This window comes from Leptidea sinapis, chromosome 5, assembly GCF_905404315.1.
Source record: "Leptidea sinapis chromosome 5, ilLepSina1.1, whole genome shotgun sequence".
Classification (NCBI taxonomy): Eukaryota; Metazoa; Arthropoda; class Insecta; order Lepidoptera; family Pieridae; genus Leptidea; species Leptidea sinapis.
The window spans coordinates 4,617,121-4,636,828 of NC_066269.1; the positions used below are offsets into that span (position 1 = coordinate 4,617,121).

General features: G+C 34.4%; 2 protein-coding genes across 2 annotated transcripts; both read left to right on the top strand.

Annotated features, from left to right (window-relative positions):
- Positions 1-511: 511 nt before the first annotated feature.
- On the top strand, positions 512-9,450 carry LOC126964540 (RNA-binding protein squid-like). The gene is made up of 8 exons (XM_050807732.1): positions 512-679; positions 998-1,368; positions 1,600-1,687; positions 3,930-4,116; positions 4,764-4,906; positions 5,662-5,824; positions 6,882-6,985; positions 9,202-9,450. Exons 2-8 carry the CDS (start codon positions 1,013-1,015, stop codon positions 9,253-9,255), a joined length of 1,095 nt encoding a protein of 364 aa, XP_050663689.1. The 5' UTR covers positions 512-679; positions 998-1,012; the 3' UTR covers positions 9,256-9,450.
- Positions 9,451-15,692: 6,242 nt separating this feature from the next.
- LOC126964554 (uncharacterized) lies at positions 15,693-18,484 on the top strand. Its single transcript, XM_050807749.1, has 2 exons — positions 15,693-15,797; positions 17,274-18,484. The coding sequence occupies exons 1-2, from the start codon at positions 15,751-15,753 to the stop codon at positions 18,151-18,153; spliced, it is 927 nt and encodes a 308-aa protein (XP_050663706.1). The 5' UTR covers positions 15,693-15,750; the 3' UTR covers positions 18,154-18,484.
- Positions 18,485-19,708: the final 1,224 nt, after the last annotated feature.

The window sequence follows — 19,708 nt, forward strand, 5'->3', positions numbered from 1 at the left end:
CGAAATAATATTGATTTAAAGTTACGATTACATATCTATTTATATTATAGAAAAAACTAAGCAATTTTTAAAAGATGACGTTATACTAGGTAGGTATATTTTTGGGTAAAGATGACACCCCTAATAGTCAGAATAGTTAAGGGTCACGCGATAGAAAGAGGGGTAATTTCAGGTTAATTAAAATGTAGGTTATTAGGACTGTGAGATCAGAATTACACCTTATTGTTTGGGCGCGAGAGTCACTATTTATTTAATTGATTTTGCAGAGTTAGTCTTCTGCACTTGTACTATTATAATATATTCTTTGGCAAAACTTTGAAATAGGGTAACTCTTAGACCATCTTTCACACAAACTCAGGGTAAAACTAGATGACAAACGACTTTTACGAAGTTTCGCTGTATGTAAAAAAATGACAGACTCTCACTCTTACGAGTTCGAAAGGAAAGACTCCTTTTGCCCGAGCCTTTTGCAAAACGGGCCTCAATTCAAATCAGTGTACATACTATATAATCTATGGTTGAATATTTTGTAGACTAGCAACACTGAAAACTCAATGGCGTCTCAAAGTGATTTATCTCGATTGCCGGTTGTATGTAATTTCTTCTTGTTTTAACAATAATTTTAGTGTGTCATTGTGAAAGTGTATGCTTTTTTATTGAAGGAATTCTTATATTAAAGGTAAGTACCGCTTTTCTACGCTTTAAGTTATTAATTGAGATGGTAATAACCGGCGTAGGGCTGCAAGGTTTCGTGAATTTTCCATTGAACGCCATGCCTCATGGCGCCTTTTCCTTATATTGATGTTTTAGTTGACCAAGAATTATATTAGGTATGTCGATTTATTTTTAAATGTTTAATCTATTCGGTGTAACGTGTCTCGATATTATATCGTACGATAATTGAATAATATCAGGGTGTCGGCGGGAAATGTTTTAAGTTGACAGGACGCTTCTTTTTTTTCGTTTGCGTCTTATGATTTTTCTTTGATATTAACAGATATAAGCGGGAAAAATGGTAGCTCAAAAGAAACGAGGACAGAAAAAAACCAAAGCTGCTGAAGAAAATAGCCAGACTGAAGAACAGGTGCAAGAAACTGTTGAAAACCAAGAAGAATCAAAGGAAGACAACGAAGAAGAGATGACAGCAGAGGAAGAACAAGCTGCACTAGCTGATGAACCTACAGATAAACCTGAGGGTGAGAATGAGAGTAAAGATACAGCAGAAGAGACCAAGCAAGAAGAGCAGAAAGAGGAGAAAGTTGAGCCTGGTAAACTCCTTGTAGAGAACATTCCATCAAGCTACTTGTTTGATTATCAAGACAAATTGAAAGAGCTCTTCTCAAAACATGGAGAAATCGCCAGTGTAAAGTGAGTGGATAGTCATCATTATTAATTGTTTATCTACTAATTTTAACATTCAAATATCAGATCCCTATTGAATTCTGAGTTAAAATTTGAAATATTTAATATACTTACTAAGTTTGAGCTGAAACATTGTATTGGATATCATTCATAAATTTGTGTTTGGTGGTGTAAACATCACTCCAAGCATTTATGTTGAACAAAACATTAACAGGAGAAATTTTTCTTTCTTTTTAGACGTGGTCCAATCATTGTTACTGAGTTGACCACAACTCCGACATTATCAGCTATTGTTGAATTCAAAAACAAAGAGTCTCTGGAAAAGGTAAATGTTTATTAACATTATTATTATTAAAACTTTTAGTTCATAAAATTAGAATAATTAATTGCCCTCCATGGATAGTATCCAGTTGGGCTGTGTATATAAAGCTAGATATTCCAAATTCCTTTACGGATACCCCTTGAACAGAGAATGACTATTTGAATGTTCTTTCTAGCTAGTCTTCTACATCATTGGAACTAATTATTCCTCAAGATGTCTTAAGATAAAATTATATTTTTTTTATATCATGTAGAAGACTAGCCCAGTTATGTTGCATAAATTATTTTGTGTTTATTTTAAATTTCTAACAATATATTATATACTGTATGAGTTTAATTTTTTTCTTTTAGCTTAATTAGCTTTCAGGGACAATACAGTACAGAAAAGATTACCATATTAGTATCATCCTTTTAAGTACTTAATAATATATTGTTAGTTATCAATCTAGATGTGTCTTTCAGCTCAAAGATTTTAATTGTCAGTAAAGTGATATTTTTTGTTATGTTCTTCCTTATTATTTGCATGTTAATAACAATTTTTAATATTGACAATCTTATCTTGCCCATATTAGGTATAGCCTGTACTATGGCTGGAAGACAACAAAAAATTTAATATGATATACATACATAAAAGCATATAGGCATCCATGACTTGGAAACAAACATCTATAATTATCATTATCTAGTTTAATGTTTGGATTATGGCTGACAAGGTCACTAACCTCTGGGATATATGGTTGTATTTTTACTAGGCTTGTAATATATTTACTAAACCAGAGAATGAGATAAAACAATTTTTTCGTAGTGAAAATGTAGGTTTATTATATTTAGAAAAACTTTCCAACATAACATATAAATTTTGATTCTGATCAAAAATAAGAATAATTGAAATTTACACATAGTGTCCACATTCAATTAAGTTTTTATATAATACATTTAAATTCCACTTCTAAACTCAAATTTTATGGAAAGTTTAAAGAAGTGTTATATTGACTTATACATTTTATAATTACATACATGTTTTTTTATATAGAATGACAAGATGCTCACATGATGGGATTTGTTGAGGCAACCACCCATGGACTTAAAAAAAATAACATTTATGTATTTGAAAAACTTATTTATTCAATTTATTTTTCATGGACATCATATGCCTGTATTTATAAATCCTGTATGTAGTCAACCAAAATACTTTAGGCTCTTTGTGGTTTTATATTTCTATGCAATATAATAATTGAAACCAATTACAAACAAACACACCATAGAACACCAAAACCTATCACCCACCTGGAAAGTTATGCTGTTGCTGCTGAGGAGAATGAGTGCAGGATACTCAGTTGGGCAACTGTCTTTATTTTGTAAAGTATTTACAATTATATAAAATATTTTGTTGATAATCCCAAATGTTACCATGGTGTGCTATTGTTTATAAAGTCATGTATTTTAAATAGTAGTGTGGCTAAGTCACAAACTATTTTTAACTATAATTATTTTAAATATTGCAACATATGTATTTGTACATTGCCCGCAGTATGTATCTTCACTCAGCAAAAAACATACATATAAGTTTCAATTAAAACTTTTTTACTGTAGATTATTTAAGTACAGTCTTCTTAACATATTCAAAAATTTTATTGTAAATAAAATATGATAGTTTTTATGTACAATGTACATGTATATATAATGGTCATCCTCATACATAATTGTTTCATATGCATTTTAGTTATTTATTACAATCACTTACAATAATACACACAAATATAAAAAGAAAAACTAAAAACAAGGAACTAAATGTAGTGATTACTTACAAATAAACACAGCATGCACAGAAGTAATTAATTTTAGGTATTATATACAATAAGTTACAAATTAAACATTTTTTTTTTAATTAATAAATGAGTTATACACAGTTACATCAATTTTCCAATTATAACATTATTAAAAATTACCAATGATGCTGCAAATGGTCTTGCGGAATTTGGCTAAGGAATCAGCAAATATATCAATATCAGCTACGCTATAAGAATTTAAAATTTTACATAATCGGGGGACTGGGGAATTGGTACCTAGGATCGTTTGACGAAGTGGAGGACAAAGTGGAGTAACTTATGTGGAATTCTTACTGGTACTCTTAGACCAAATTTATTTAGCAATTCGGGACAGTCGATAAAGCCGTTCATTTTCACACAAATGTAAGTTTTTTTCATCATACTGAAGTTTGATATGTAATCACAATAACATAACAGGCACTGCTAGAAGATGGCACTGTGTTGGAGGGCATTGCTATCTCTGTAGCAGTGGAGTCCTCAGCTGAGACCACTGTACTTGTTGGTGTTCCCTACGAGGCCTCCACTGACTATGTCAAGCAGTTGTTTGGACAATGTGGCGAGGTCGCCCATATTCATGAGTTCAGCAAGACAAAGTATAAGATATGTGAGTTGTTACAATTTTAATTATTATTTTTATTTAGAGTTCTAAAAGCAGGCTGTTAAATTGCAAGAAATGATGTTGATTGATCTACTGCTTAATTGTAATATGAGTAGTGAAATTATAATATCATGGATTTGATAATATAATGACAGATATAATATGCACTAAAAAGTAAAAAAAAAAAGAATTGTGTATTTCTATACAATCTAATTAATAAATCTTATTCTAGTTAAATCTATTCCAAAAATAACAATAATTGTGTAGCTAGAATTACATTAATTAGATTGTATAAAAATATGCAATATTTTTTTACTTACATTACATTTCTTTAAGGTTGCTCATTCTTTTGTTAATTAAAAAAAATTAAGCTTTTTCACTTTAAATGGATGGACCAATGGATATTTGACTTATATTTTATTTAACTTCCCTTTTAAAAGTGAGAAAGATATATTTAAAATGGCGGGAAATGGTCTAAGTTTCTAACAATACTACAAACATGAATTAAACTTTATAATTATGTAATTTTTAAATCTTAGATTGCCAGACTATTGAGAACTACCTAAAATTTTTTTAAGAGTTGAAAAATAATACCAATTTTCATTTCATTATATTATAGGTTTTACCGAATTCGTTTATTAATTTTTTTGCAGTACGTGTGACATTCCATGAGAAAGAATCGGCAGAGAAGGCGCTAAAACTGGATCGCGAGCTGCGACTCAATGGATTTCTGGTCACAGTGTCTAAGTACAGAGATGAGGATGAGCAAAAGACACATGCCCAGTCCAATGCTAAGGTAGTGTATGTGACTGGGTGTGAGACATAAAAAAAAAAACACTAATTTTCTGTGTCTTCATTATGCAGTTTCATTATGTGGGTGCAGAAAAATATCTTTTCTAAATATTTATTTTTGTAAATGTCAATCAGGTCATGTCCAGGATCGAGGGTCTTTTTCATTTATTTATGTAAATAAGGGACAAGACGAGCAGGACGTTCAGCTGATGGTAATTGATACGCCCTGCCCATTACAATGTAGTGTCACTCAGGATTATTGAAAAACCCAAAGATTCTGAGCGGGCACTACAACATCAGATGTCAAGTCTCATTTGCCCAGTAATTTCTCTAGCTACGGCGGCGTTCTTACCGAAACACAGTAATGCTTACACATTACTACTTCACGGAAGAAATAGGCGCCGTCGTGGTACCCATAATCTAGCCGGCATCCGGTGCAAAGGAGCCTCCCACTGCTAAAATGATCTTTTACAAATCTCTTGTCAAAATCCTGACTCTACTTTCACATTTTTTCTTTAACATAACAGCAAGCTGTATAGAACTACAATGTTGCCTGTTTGGTGTGTAGCTAAATTCTACAATGACCGCCTCGCTATTACATTACACTAGAAGGGTTTTCAAACTTCTGCTCCTGTGGTGTTTATTATCTTACTTTATTGCCAATCGGTTGAAAGTACAGAAAAAATAACTTGAAACCAAATGAATGCCTAACTTGCGGCAAAAGCAAAGCCAGTATCAATCTTGTGGTTTATATAACAGGGCAACAAGCGGCAACACGGAGGGCAGAACCAGAACCGCAACTCGGGAGGTGGCAACACCAGCACTAACAATGCCAACAATAATGCTAACAACCGCGCCGCCAACAACTCGTACCGCGGCCGGGGCGGCTCAAACTACAACGCGCGCGGCGGGAACTTTAGAGGTAACATAAAAGAGGATGTAAATACTACGTAATATGCCTTAGTAAAAATTGAAATTTAGTTTACTATGAAACGTGCAGCCATGCAGACAACTTATGTCTCAAGGTGACGAGTGCTGTTGTAGTGCCGCTCAGAATTTTTGGGTTTATCAATAATCCTGAGCGGCACTGAATTGTGATGGACAGGGCGTATCAATTACCATCATCTGAACGTCCTGCTCGTTTCGTCGCTTATAAAAAAGTCATTTGACATAAGTTTCAAATAACAATGACAGTTTGGCGATTGGCGAGTAAATATTATCCGGCTAAGTAACTAAAAATGGAGTGGATTTCGGCTATCTCTGTTCTTAACAAGGTTATAGCCGTCATCTGCCACTCTATCAATAACTGCTTGTTTCATACAATTGAGTGAATAGCTTTTTTCTTAGAGTTTCGCTAGGTTACCAACATTTAATTGTTGACGTTTGACGTAAAATTATGAGAAAATTTGAAGTAAATTAATAAGGTTGTAATATATTTGTTAAAAAAGATGCTTCTATATAAACCACTTAAAAAAAAATATGTATGACATGAGCTCTTAAGGCATGCGTATTTGGATTTAGCAATTCATTGTCATAATCTAGGATTCAAAGAATTTGCAGAGATTTCACTTGTATTGAAAGTATATTTAAAAAAAAAAATATAATGATGTTTGACTGCACTCGCTAATTAAATTAAAGTTACGTATCGATAAGCCACACATTTTTTTTTATTTCTTATATTTTTCTGAATCCGTAACTAATTGTAACTAATTAATTGTAGTATTGAATAATAGGAGTGTATAGTATTGTGTAACTTATATAGCTTATAATTATTTGTTAATTTGTATTACTTTTGTTTTGTGGTTTTTATCTTACTGTTTGTTTCATTTTAACTAAAAGTGTCGTATAATTGTTCGAAACTTCACTGGTTATAATATAAGATTGTTAATATTTATCATAAAACTGTTGGTCTCCTATACATGAATAAATAAATAACGAGTCATTGAGATTTGTATTGATCGTTTTTGTTTGTGACACAGGAGGTGCACGCGGACGAGGCGGTTTTGCGGGTCGCGGCGGCGTGGGAGCCTTCCCACGTGGCGGGTACGCTCCTGTTAACAGCTACATGCCGCAGCCGTTCATGGTGGGTATACTATGAAACAAGAGATATTCACATACCATCCTCTTCATATACTACATAATACATATTAGGTCCAATGAGTATAAATTCAGATAATTATAGCCTGTACACCAGGCATCCTCAGATGTTGAATCGCCAAATTCTCGCACGTGACACGTGTCAAATTGATTCCAGACAAAATTAGCGGAATTAATTCTCAAGGATTCTCACAATATTTTTATAGTTATGGATTCATAAGCAGAACTGTCAAACCGTTTCTCAATAAATTATGTAATAGAAAATATGTCCATACAAAACATACATTGAAAATAAAAATAGTTATGGGTCCCAAATCTAAATAAAAACTATCCTATCTCTGAAGTTGGAATAAAATGCATTTGATGAAGTAATCCCCATTAAAATCCGTTCATTAGCTTAGGAGTTCACTGGAAACATCAGGTCACTGGATTTATATATATTAGGATAAATTAAAAATGCGTAGAAAATATTATGTGCATGCATTAATCTGTTTATATTAGTTTACTTTTATTAATATAATTTGTTTCAAATTGATTATAACACATACATGTCTCTCAACCTATGTTGTCTGTATACAAAATTTTTATTGTATGTAACTGCATAGTACCTACTGGACTTGTGTTATTTAATTATGCTGTTGTCTACATGCCAAACTTGTTTTGGGCCATTTAAAATTTCATAGTGAATTATTTTATTGGATGCCCATATCAAGCTAACTGTAATTGATGAAAGTAATTATGTTCAATTAGAATGTTTGTTTAGTTTTTAGGTATTTGGGGCATTTGTGTGTTGAAAAAATGAGTGAGAGTTATGTCTACTATAAATGAAGCTTTCGGCATATTTTTTACCATTTTATATATATGTATACTAGCTGACCCGGCAAACGTTGTTTTGCCATATAAAGTATAATTCACGCGATAGTTTTATAAGTAATAAAATATTGCCTATATTATAGCCTGTACATCATTTTGTTCTATTGTCAATAGTTTTTGCAGCGCACGCAAAAATAGGTTTTCGATTTTACACCTTGTGTTACAAAATAGCAATTTTATTACGGATCCCTAATTTTGAAAAAAAAAACATAGCCTTATAGCCTTCCTCGATAAATGGACTACCCAACACTGAAAGAATCATTCAAATCGGACCAGTAGTACCAGAGATTAGCGCGTTCAAACAAACAAACAAACACTGCAGCTTTATAATATTATAGTATAGATGTACTGTATTGCAATCTGTAGGTATTGCAAAAAGTAAGTCATAAATTTGTCAGGCTTGTGTGATAAACGTCAATTAACAAGTCTGCTTCATGATATTAGACAAAATGACAGTATAAGTTCCTGTGGGATTTTCCTTGTAACCCTGCTTGTTATGTTGGCACTCATTAGGTGCCTTGCAGTATTATAGGCTTTCATATTGGCCATTATTTCTTGCTTAACTGTTTTCGTGTTAGGTGATGATGCAAACTGTGGTTGTTGATATATTGTAGCATTTTTGACTGAAATATTTACAGGATCTTAATATTTGAGTTTGCAACTGCAATCCGTAAGAACATATACAACGTGGTGTTATAATGGCGACATTAAATGAACACACGGGTAGCTATTTAACCTTAATCGTAAAAAAAATTCTAATATTCAATATTCAAGTAAATAATTGAAATTTTCAAACAAACAAATTATATATTTAGGAATAGGCGGCGCGAAGTAGGTTTCAGTGCCTACGCTAGTGCGCGGCTACTAGATTTCTTACACGTCGTTCCGAAATGATATTATGGTAAATTGATATTTATTTAGTTGAATCATGTATTTTACTTTTAATAAATTTTTTATGATTACGGCTAAGCAGTTCTACCCGCGTGTTTATTTAATGTGACCATTATGGCGCTGTATATGGTGTTACGGATTGCAGCTGGGGCGGCAAACTCAAATATTGAGATCCTGCAAATATTTCAGTCAAAAATGTATAGGTATGGGTTAGATGATGTATTTATAGAGAAGCAATTTATTACCAGCTAGCCATTAGTTTACCAGTGAAAACTGTGACCTTTTGCTAAGAATAAGAATAATTTATTTAAATCGATCTTTTTACAAATGCATTGTCATTATTGCTTAGCATTTATTTGAAAGTATTTTTTTTTTCTACTGAAATAAATGAATTGGCCACAATAATATTGTATTTATTATTATCTCGTGTGTGTGCAGGGCGCGTTCATGAACGACGGTCAGCGGCCCAACAAGCGACTGCGGCAGATGTAACGCGGAAGGGGGCGGGGCCGCGGACGGTGTGCGTGTGCGTGTAGCGAGGATGCGTGCGACGACTCGATGTTGTGTGTGTGTGTGTGTGACGTGGACTGCAGTGGAATATTATCGGATAAATCTAGACAATTGTATTTACTAAGTACAGATTTAATTTTATTGTCTTTTGACAAGTAATTAAATGATTTACTAACATTGTGTGTTTTATTTCAACTACTTTTACTATTTAAAAACAGTTTCACTGCCAGCCCAAAAAAGACCCAATATTATAATATAAGCTTTAGTTGTTTAATCACTTTTAAACACCTAAGAGTTTATTAGCACAGGTGTATGTAAGTATACAAGGTAACAAGGATTAGTCGACATAAGAAAGGTTAATTAAATATGGATTAAACCTCAACATTTAATAATATCACCATAACATCACGTACATAACATTATTAATCCCAGAAACGAGGAATAAATTATGACGTACATAGTTATTTGGAAACAATTTGTTGAAATTGTACAAATTATTTTTGTTGTCAAAGTGCCGCCAAGTGATTGGGTCATTCACGGAGCACTGGGTCCCCGACAATTCGAGCAGCTCTGTGTTACATGTGGTGAAATGGTTTGAGTTGATAGAGGGGTGCGCCAGACCTGCGCACCGTAGAGCACTTTAATGTGGGCCGGCTACGTATATTTTGTTTCTATACCTACCTAACAAATTTTATTTTATGTTGCTACTACATACTATATCCAATATGTACCTACTATGAAATTGTACGTATACGTGAAACACCAACACGATTTACTCCTGAAATTCTAGGTATACGTGAAACATTTTTTGGTTATCCGTTAACATTTCTACTAAGTAGGTATGCAAAACAGCGCATTTGTCCATTTTGTCTTAAATAGTGGAAGCGCTTTTTTTAAAGGTGCGTATTCCTGGAAATACTGCACAAGGTGGCTCTTCCACAGCTTAGTTGTACGTGGAAGGTAGTTCCTTGAAAACCACACAGTAGAGAAACGCCACACATCCAGATGGTGGAGATGATTGTGGCGTATCGTAGTGGAATTCGGTGGCGGAAGCAGGTGAACAGCTCTTTCGTACTCTCTTAAATCCGTAATAAACAATGAAACGACGTCTCTGCGCAACGCCAAGTAATCTAGCTGTCCACAGAGCAATGGGTCCCCGATAATTAAAGCAGCCGCGTGCTACGGATAGCACGCGGTTCGAAAGCCTAAAGGTTCGAGCTGTCCAGATGTGGCCGGCCTTACGCATTGTAGAGCGCTAGAATGTGGTCTGGATTAAAGTATTGCGGTGTTCTATTCGTTACAAAATTATAAGCAGTAAATCGTGTTGGTGGTAAAGGTTACCAGGTTAGGTTTCTTAAAGACAGATTGCGAATGGAGCGACCGCCGTCAGGCTATTTAAGAATAGTATTGTGTCGAAATTTTATTAAAAAAATGTCTCCCGCTGACATTCTTGCGCCCGTTCTTCTCAGGTCTGAGGCATAAAATGGGTGGTAGTTGTTGACGATCAATAAGTGAATTTAAATTCTATTTTGATTAAAAAAATAATACTTGTAAGAATTTGAATTTAGCTGTGATTTATTTATATTTGCCAATTGTTTCAACTTCACAACGACTTTCTGGATAGGAAAAATTATTTTAGCAGGAACAGAATATATTGCATTTATTTTATTTTTCTGCATTTCCTTGTTTCACATATCACTATAGCATGTACAGACAGAAATTTAATGGAATACACATGTGTCCAATTAAAATATTATGTTGATTGTTTCGTGCATTACCCCGCCAAGCAATCTCATTTCATAACGTTTAATTTATACGTAATTAGCGGTTGTTGGCTTTGTTGGATCTTCTTTTCTCAATTCGTCATGCGTGCTTCGTTCGTCTTTCCATTTATTTATTATAGTTAGTGATCGAACCGAGTGCACACGCTCATATTTATTTCATTATTAATGTAGTTTTATTTATTTACCTTTGCATAATGAATTTTAAATTTCAATATATTATCATTTTTCTAAGTTTAGTTAGTGGTTCAGTGTTTTCCCGCCGAAATGGTAGCTATTTGAAAAGAGAACCTCGTGTGAAAACCGCGAAGAGTTTGTCTCATGAAGAATTAATGGACAGTTTGTTTGTTGTCTATGATCCAGCATTTATGGCACTTGTGTGGCCTAAAATTAAAAATGGGGTGCATTTGAGCTTGGATCGATATTGTTGGGGGGAGATAAGTGTGTTTTTCAAAGATTTCTTGGATGGTCGGGCTTGGGCTTATAAAAGTAAGTATTGTTTGTATATTTTGATATTTTTAAATGTGTTCTTCGTTGTTATCAATAGTGTGGATAAGTATGTGCTATTGTGTTGTTGGTAAGACTTATGTGTTATCAAGTCTTAGTTGAAACGTTTTATTTGTTCGAATAAATTGATGATTTAAATGCTTCTTAAAAATGAAAGTAGTCATAACTAGTTGTCTGGTTTTATCGTGAATACTAAACCTTCTAACGGCACCTTGAAATTCTCAAAAATGCCATCGACACCAAGTCAGATACCTAATAATATAAGCATTGGCATGTATTTTACTACAATCTAATAAATCGAATCGAAGGCACTTCCTGAAGGGTTCACCCGTCGTGAATTAGAATATGAGATAATAATTATTTCGATGGATGAACGTCGAAGAGCCTCGTAACATTTAAGTCGACACTAAATGCCAGCGACCTTGAGCGATATGAGTTCACGGCGGTCGGCCCGCCATCTATGTAACAAAGCCAATATTTTCAAAATTCTTGCGTGGAAAACAGTTGCATGCTTACTATCCTCGTTATTCATTACTTATCTGTATAAATGAACCTACACAAAAAAGTACAAGCTATAAGAATAACTTTTCTGAGAGAAGTAGTGAATCAAGTCGAAATTAAAAATTCTGTCTTTCTATGAGTTCAAAAAATTTTAAACTCGGTCCAGAAATGGCCGAGAAACAATTTAACACAGAAATCAATTGCAGCCACCCGGCGCGGTGGGAGCTCCGTTCAGCTTCGCTCAATAATAATCGCCAGCAGTATAATATTTAAAACTAATCGTTATCGAAAAATTGCATAGATCATTTATACGTCTAGATAGACTGTGATAGGTGTGAAAACGTCGAAAAATTGAGGTTGACTGTTACACCTCTATTTGAACAATGCCCGCACACTAACATAAGGTGACATACAAATCGCGAGTATAAGACGCATTTATCACACACAATAATAAACCTGGGATATTTTCTTTTTGTCTAGTAGCATGAGGATTTATCTAAACGTTTAAATTATCTAGAAAAAATTGTTACATAAGACTAGGCAATATTATTGGTGAATATGTTCCGAAGAGCTGTTTAACCTCATTCCTGCCGCCGAAATCCACCTTCGCACGACACGCCACAAGTTAGGATATCATCCCCACCATCTGGATGTGTGGCGGTCCTTCACAGTGCGGTTTTCAAGGAGCTTTCTTCCACGCACTACAAAGCTTTGGAATGAACTTCCTTGTGCGGTGTTTCCTGTACGATACGACATGGGTACCTTCCTTAAAGGCCGGCAACGCTCCTGTGATTCCTCTGGTGTTGCAAGAGATTGTGGGCGGCGGTGATCACTTAACAACCCGTACGCTCGGTTGTCCTCCTATTCCATAAAAAAAAAGAATTATGTCCAATTTTGAAACGTAATTTATAATTATTTTACATATGACAGATGACGATCACGACAAAAACAGGAACGTGTGTGCCATTTAGAACATGAAATGTATACTGTTATACGTGCGTTCATAAACCCGAATATTGGAAAACGAATTAAAAAAATTAAATAAAGGAATGTGTGTGGTTCACCACAGATACCTTAATTCTAAGTAAATATATTATTTAGCTTTATAACATTATTACAAGGGTGGCAGGATGATCCTGTTGCCGGAGACTCGGTTTCGGATTATTAAAAGTTATTATATATAACCATATACAAACATATACATATTTATTTATTTATAATCGCTTATAAAATGCTCACAGAATACCTTTATTTATTTATGGTGTGTGTGGATGATGCAGCTACTGTACTCAATAACTTTTATATTAATTTAAATTTACTTTTTTGACTTACTCGTGTACAAGACATTGACTATTTGACGTTTGAGTGTATTTGTTGCATCATTTTACATTTTATAAATATTTGTAAATTGATGTAAATCTATATCTTGATATAAAAGAGTGGCAATGAGTTTCTTGCTACTTCTCATTAGCCCAACCCGAAGTAGCGGTAGATTCAATAAGAATTTTTTTTTTTGACATTCATAAGTTTCATTTCCGTGACCTACGTGAATAAACTGATTTTGATTTGATTTGATTTATATAAATAATGATAATAAGCTGAAAAGTGCGAGTCGGACTCGTAACGGTTTTGTAGCTGCAAGTAAAAATTTATATAGAAAGGAAAAGGATAATAAATTATTTAAATGGAAAAGGCAAAACATCTTTGCTCAAAATCATACTGTGCAAATGAGCTCTCACTATTTATATATAAAACTACTCGCTTCATCTCGTTCAAACCAATTTTCGGCGGAAATTTGCATGGTAATGTACATCATATTTTTTTTTAGTTCAAATGAACTAAAACGCAAACTATTCAGTTCGAAAAATATCATATCAGACACCCCAATATCTAAAAAATTTTTTTGAGTTTCAGTTCTAAGAATGGGGAACCCCCAAAATTTATTGTTTTGTTTTCTATTTTTGTGTGAAAATGTTAATGCGGTTTACAAAACACATCGACTTACCAACTTTCAACAGTATAGTTCTTATAGTTTAGGAAAAAGTGGCTGTGACGTACGCACGGACAGACATGACGAATCTATGACGTTTCCGTTTAGTTGGCTACTGTACCCTAAAAATAAGTAACTAACCTGTGACATTTACGCTTTCAATTTTTATAATATACTAGCTGACCCGACAGACGTTGTTCTGTTTATAATAAATAAAATAATGTTAATAAAATAATTACTTCGTAAAATATGCACCCTGCTGTCGTAATGAAATTGTTTCACAGCAGAACTGTCAAACCGTGCGTCAATAAATTCTCTCATAGAAATTATGTAATGGACACATCAAAGGAAAATCTAATTTTTTGTTTTTATTTAATTTAGCAGCATATAGATATAAATATCATAGTACGTACGTGGGGCTAGTGCCGGGACGATCGCCCGCCTTGTTATCGATATTATTACTATCGTTGAGAGTTAATTTTTTAATTTGTTAATTTGAGATTGAAAATTGTCCAAGGAAGAAACAACACAATTGTACGAGAATTTTGTAGATAGATTGATAAAGAACTGCGCAGATTGCTCTGTAAGTAATAAAGCTATTTTTTGTTGTTATATTTTGCTTAAATATTTTTTACCTCATCTCCTCTATAACTAATATAGTCAGGGATTTTCTTTATCTCATCCCTCTACAGAATCCTACACCCATAACGTAGTGTTTAAATTCTCTTTCACGCCCATACGCGTAATAATTAAACATTCCATCGGTAGCGGTCAATGTCATTACTGTTACATAAATCTGCATAAATAAATGTTGAAATGGTTATTGTTAAAGTTTTAAACATCGCGTTATGGTCGAGCCATCTTCGTATTCCGCACGCATTGAAAGTGAGAGTGATCTTACACGCGACAATATGGCTGCATAAAATACATCATTCCGATGATTGTTATGAAAAATCAAAAGAAATATATTCTATTCTTCCCACTGTGGGTTCTGTAGAAGACACACCACAGATTTGCGTTCACGTATATCAGTGTGTCACGTGTATCAGATATCACGTTTTATATACCATAGGGAGCGACTAAAACATATCTCAAGATTATATTAGGAATAAAACCACAAATTCAAATTCAAATATTTTTATTCAAAATAGGGTTTAAAATCACTTATTGAACGTCAAAAACTACCACCCATTCAAAAGAGACTGCCTCAGACCTGAGAAGAATGGGCGCAAGAAACTCAGCGATTCGCCAACAGTGTAAACCACCAGAGAGCAATATATAATATGTCTAACCGCATATTAATTTTCTAGTTACCTACACAACACTAGTAACTTGATAAAAACGTACATAGGAATAATGATAGTAACTAGTTGCCTAAAAAGTTTTACAAGTTGTTACCAAAAAGTATGCAACATCGAAATATTTCAACAATTTAACAAAAAAATTTCAACAATCAGCAACAACAGAAAAACAAACAATACAATTCATCAATAACATTAAAACGAATAACTCAATATGATGGTTTAGACTAAAATAGCGCTAGTGTTGGCGACTGTATGTACGTACTGAAGGAAAGAGTTACGACGTGGGGGAGTGGAGAACTTAGAGCGTGTCCACACGGCGCGTTGCGTTGCGTTGCGTCGTCGCAACGCAAATATTTTGACGCATAGCCGGCCACACGGGCGCTGCAGCGTTACTATGACGCAGTCAACGTTCCGTCGGCGCAGCGGCGACGCACAGTTGCGGCAAGTATTTTGAAAAAAATTCGCAGTCAGTCTATAGCAAATCATGGATCGGAAAAGACGTCTAGCATTGCTCCTATTACTACGTCACCGCCGAAATCGACGCAAGATCACAAGACGGTACTGGATCAGTCCTTTCATTTCATTAAGAAATCGTGATGGACAGTTTTTTTTTTTAGAATATCGGGAGTTGCTATTAGACGGAAAGAAGTTTTATAATTTTTTTAGAATGAGTGTATCCAGCTTCGAATGTTTATTGAAGTCCTTAGAACCACACATACGAAAAAACTATACTAATATGAGGAATCCAGTGGAACCAGTAGGAATGCTGGGAATCACTTTAAGGTAACTATATAAATATATTTAAGTAATAAAAATATAACAGTTTTTTTGGTTTGTTTAATTAGTAATCAACTCACAAATAATCAGCAATTGTCATAATTTTAAATTTAGACATTATTTAAGAGAGTAATCAACTCACAAATAATCAGCAATTGTCATAATTTTAAATTTAGACATTATTTAAGAGAGATATCATCCAGTAATTACAAATTAGAAAAATCGTATTCAGTTTCTTCACTTGCTTGAGATGTTTCTGGAGATGTAATTGAATTATTAAAATCAGAAATGTATGTACTTTGAAAATTTGCTGTTTGATACCCATATGGTGGTTGGTGAGACGTTGATGGGCCACTCACATATGATGATGTTTGTCCATACCGCATTTCATCTATAATTTGTATAACTTTACTTTGGAAACGGAGAGTTTCTCGGTCGGAAAATTCTTGAATAGATGGCAATATAGCTCTGAAAAAGGACATATGGCGATTTTCCGGCTCCTTGAGAAGTTTTAGTCCTTCTCTTTCAAACTCATCCATTTGCATTGCCCTTTTGCGCGCGACTGGAACATAGCGCGGAGTGTTGTCTGTGGTAATGTCATCATTTGTAGACGTAGATTCATTGTTGATTTCTCTAGGCGAGTCTAAGCTAGATTCGGTGGCATTTTGTTCCACTTTTCTCAAAAAAAGGAGTTGATTGTATAAATGATACTTCTTCAGTTTCGTAGCGCCCGAGCCCGATTTTGATGCTTCTTTTAATTTTTTTGAATATCTGAAGTAATTATCTTTTACACTTCTCCATTTTTTTATTAAATCATTACCTGCAAAACCAATAGTAAACATGATTTAATAATTTATACATAGTGAATTTCTCGATAAAATTTAATGACATATTCAGATATCGTTAACAAACACTATGTGACCGACTCTGGAATCGTGAAAATATAACAGCTGTTACATACAAAAAGCAATACCTACTGAATCAAAATGTATGCAACAGCTGCTATTTTTTTCGCGATTCTAGAATTAATTGGTTACATAGAGAAAGTTATTTGCTATCGATGTCTGAATATGTCAGTATTTTTTTTCGGGTATCTATCTATCTCATAAATGCATATTATAATAATTATTTTCTTTTCAGATACCTAGGAAGTGGAAATTCAATAACTGATTTACATTTCAAATTCAAACGGGGAAAATCTACTATTGCATATATAATACAAAGAGTTTGTCGTGCTATATGGACCAATCTTCTTCGAGACAACATCCCTGAACTGACAACTGAAAGTTTCCAAACAATAGCGAGGGGTTTTGATGTAAAGGCAAATTTTCCTCAATGTGTTGGTGCCATCGACGGCAAACATATCCGCGTGTGTAATCCTGCAAATAGTGGCTCACTTTTTTTTAATTATAAAGCCTTTTTTTCGATTGTGTTGCTAGCTATTGTGGATTCAAATTACAAATTCGTATTTGTCGACATCGGTGCATACGGAAAAGAATGCGATTCAACCATATTACAAAATTCTAAACTGTACGAGCTAATGATTAACAACAACTTACCACTACCTCAACCCCAGCCACTCTCTGGTAGCAATATACCAACCCCGTATGTATTTGTGGGTGACGAAGCTTTTGGACTGAGCAAACATATTATGCGTCCATATGGCGGTCAAAATCTCGACTTACAACAAAAGGTTTTCAATTACCGTCTAAGCAGAGCCAGAAGATATGTCGAATGCGCTTTTGGGATTATGGCTAACAAATGGCGCATTTTTCACAGACCGATAGACGTGTCCTATGACTTCGCTACTGACATTATAAAAGCATGTTGTGTATTACACAATTTTGTCGCTGATCGAGATGGTTTTAGACAAAGAGATAAATTTGCTATAAGTGTTGATGAATTTCTCCCAATACAACCCGTACATGAAGAACAGACAGCACCGAATGTCATAAGACAGCAATATGCGACCTATTTTATGACTAGAGGAACTCTGCCTTGGCAGCTAAATAAGGTATAATTGTATTATGAGGGTTTTCAAGATTTTCTTGCACCGCCAATTCCGCGATCAGTAAAAAAATAATATTTTATACCTACTCAGCGTAGTCTAGGTTAGTTTTGAGCTAAGTAATAAAATAGTACTCACGCTAATCTAAATTCCCTAAGTTTTAAAATTTTAGAGTGTCGAGATATTAATTTTGTACTGATCGCGGAATTGGCGGTGCAAGAAAATCTTGAAAGCCCTCTTAAATAAAAAAAAAAATAAATATCTGTACTGTGAACTCACCAACTTTATTTTTTCGTTCAGCTGTGAAATTCTCGTAATCAGGAAATAAAACTTTTGATATGTCTTCCCAGGCTTTTGTTTTTAAATTTTTATTTTTTAAAATCTACGTTTGACTTGTCCCATATAATTTCCCTTTCCTGTATCAATGTAATCAAGTAATCTATGTCAATTTCTTCAATGGTATTCATTTTACCCTGCAAATAAAACTAATTACCCTGCAAATAAAACTAAATACAAAAACGTAAACGTAAAACGAAATGAGCTTCCGTGTATCCTCTCTGTCAACGCACAAGCAACTGAGCGCTGACGCTCCGACGTCGCACGAGTACACCCCCTCCCGCTTCGTCTCGGGGGCTGCTGTCCGTCATGTGTGCGTTGCGACGACGCAGCGCGCCGTGTGAACACCTTGGTTATTTGTATGTAAAACAACGCAGTGGTAGCGCTGCGTCGACGCAACGCTGACGCAACGCGCCGTGTGGACTGGCTCTTACGTATATTTCCAACGGGATATACAATGAAAACTACTCTGTTAAAAAAATGGTTAGTAAAAAATTAAAAAACACGCTTTTGTAGAATCCCAAACTGAAAAAAGGGAAACCTGTAGTACTTAAAAGTCATAAAATCTGATTTTTAAATGGGACCAATTCGAATTTAAAAACATAAAGAAGTTTTTGATGCTGGTAGCCTGGCTGTGGTTTTAGTGGAAATCAAAGCAGCGAAGGAAATAATTCAAAAAAATCCTGCCCAAAAATAAATATTATTTATCTTCAGAAATAAATATTGCACCTAGCAACATGCTTATTACATTTTCAAGTAGGAGGCTCCTTTGCACCGGATGCTGGCTAGATTATTGATACCACACCAGCGCTTATTTCTGCCGTGAAGCAGTAACGTGTAAGCATTATTGTGTTGCGGTCTGAAGGGCGAAGCTAGTGAAACTACTGGGCAAGAGAGACATATAACATCTTATGTCTCAACTCTCAAGTTGACGAGCGCAATTGTAGTGCCGGGTTTTTCAAGAATCCTGTGTCACAGGGCGTATCAATTACCATCAACTGAACGTCCTGCCCGTCACATCCCTTACTATCATAAAAAAATGCTTTAAAAGATGACTTAGAATTTTATTTGTAGCTTATACAAGAGGGTGGTAAAATCAAAACTAAACAATTTGTCAGCAGAGTACAACGTACAACTATCCGACTGTTATGGCAGTTTGAGGGATTATCTGTTAATCCCTAGTGTTGGAGATACCGATGTCCAGCACAAGAGCCTCTTACCCGTTTCTCCC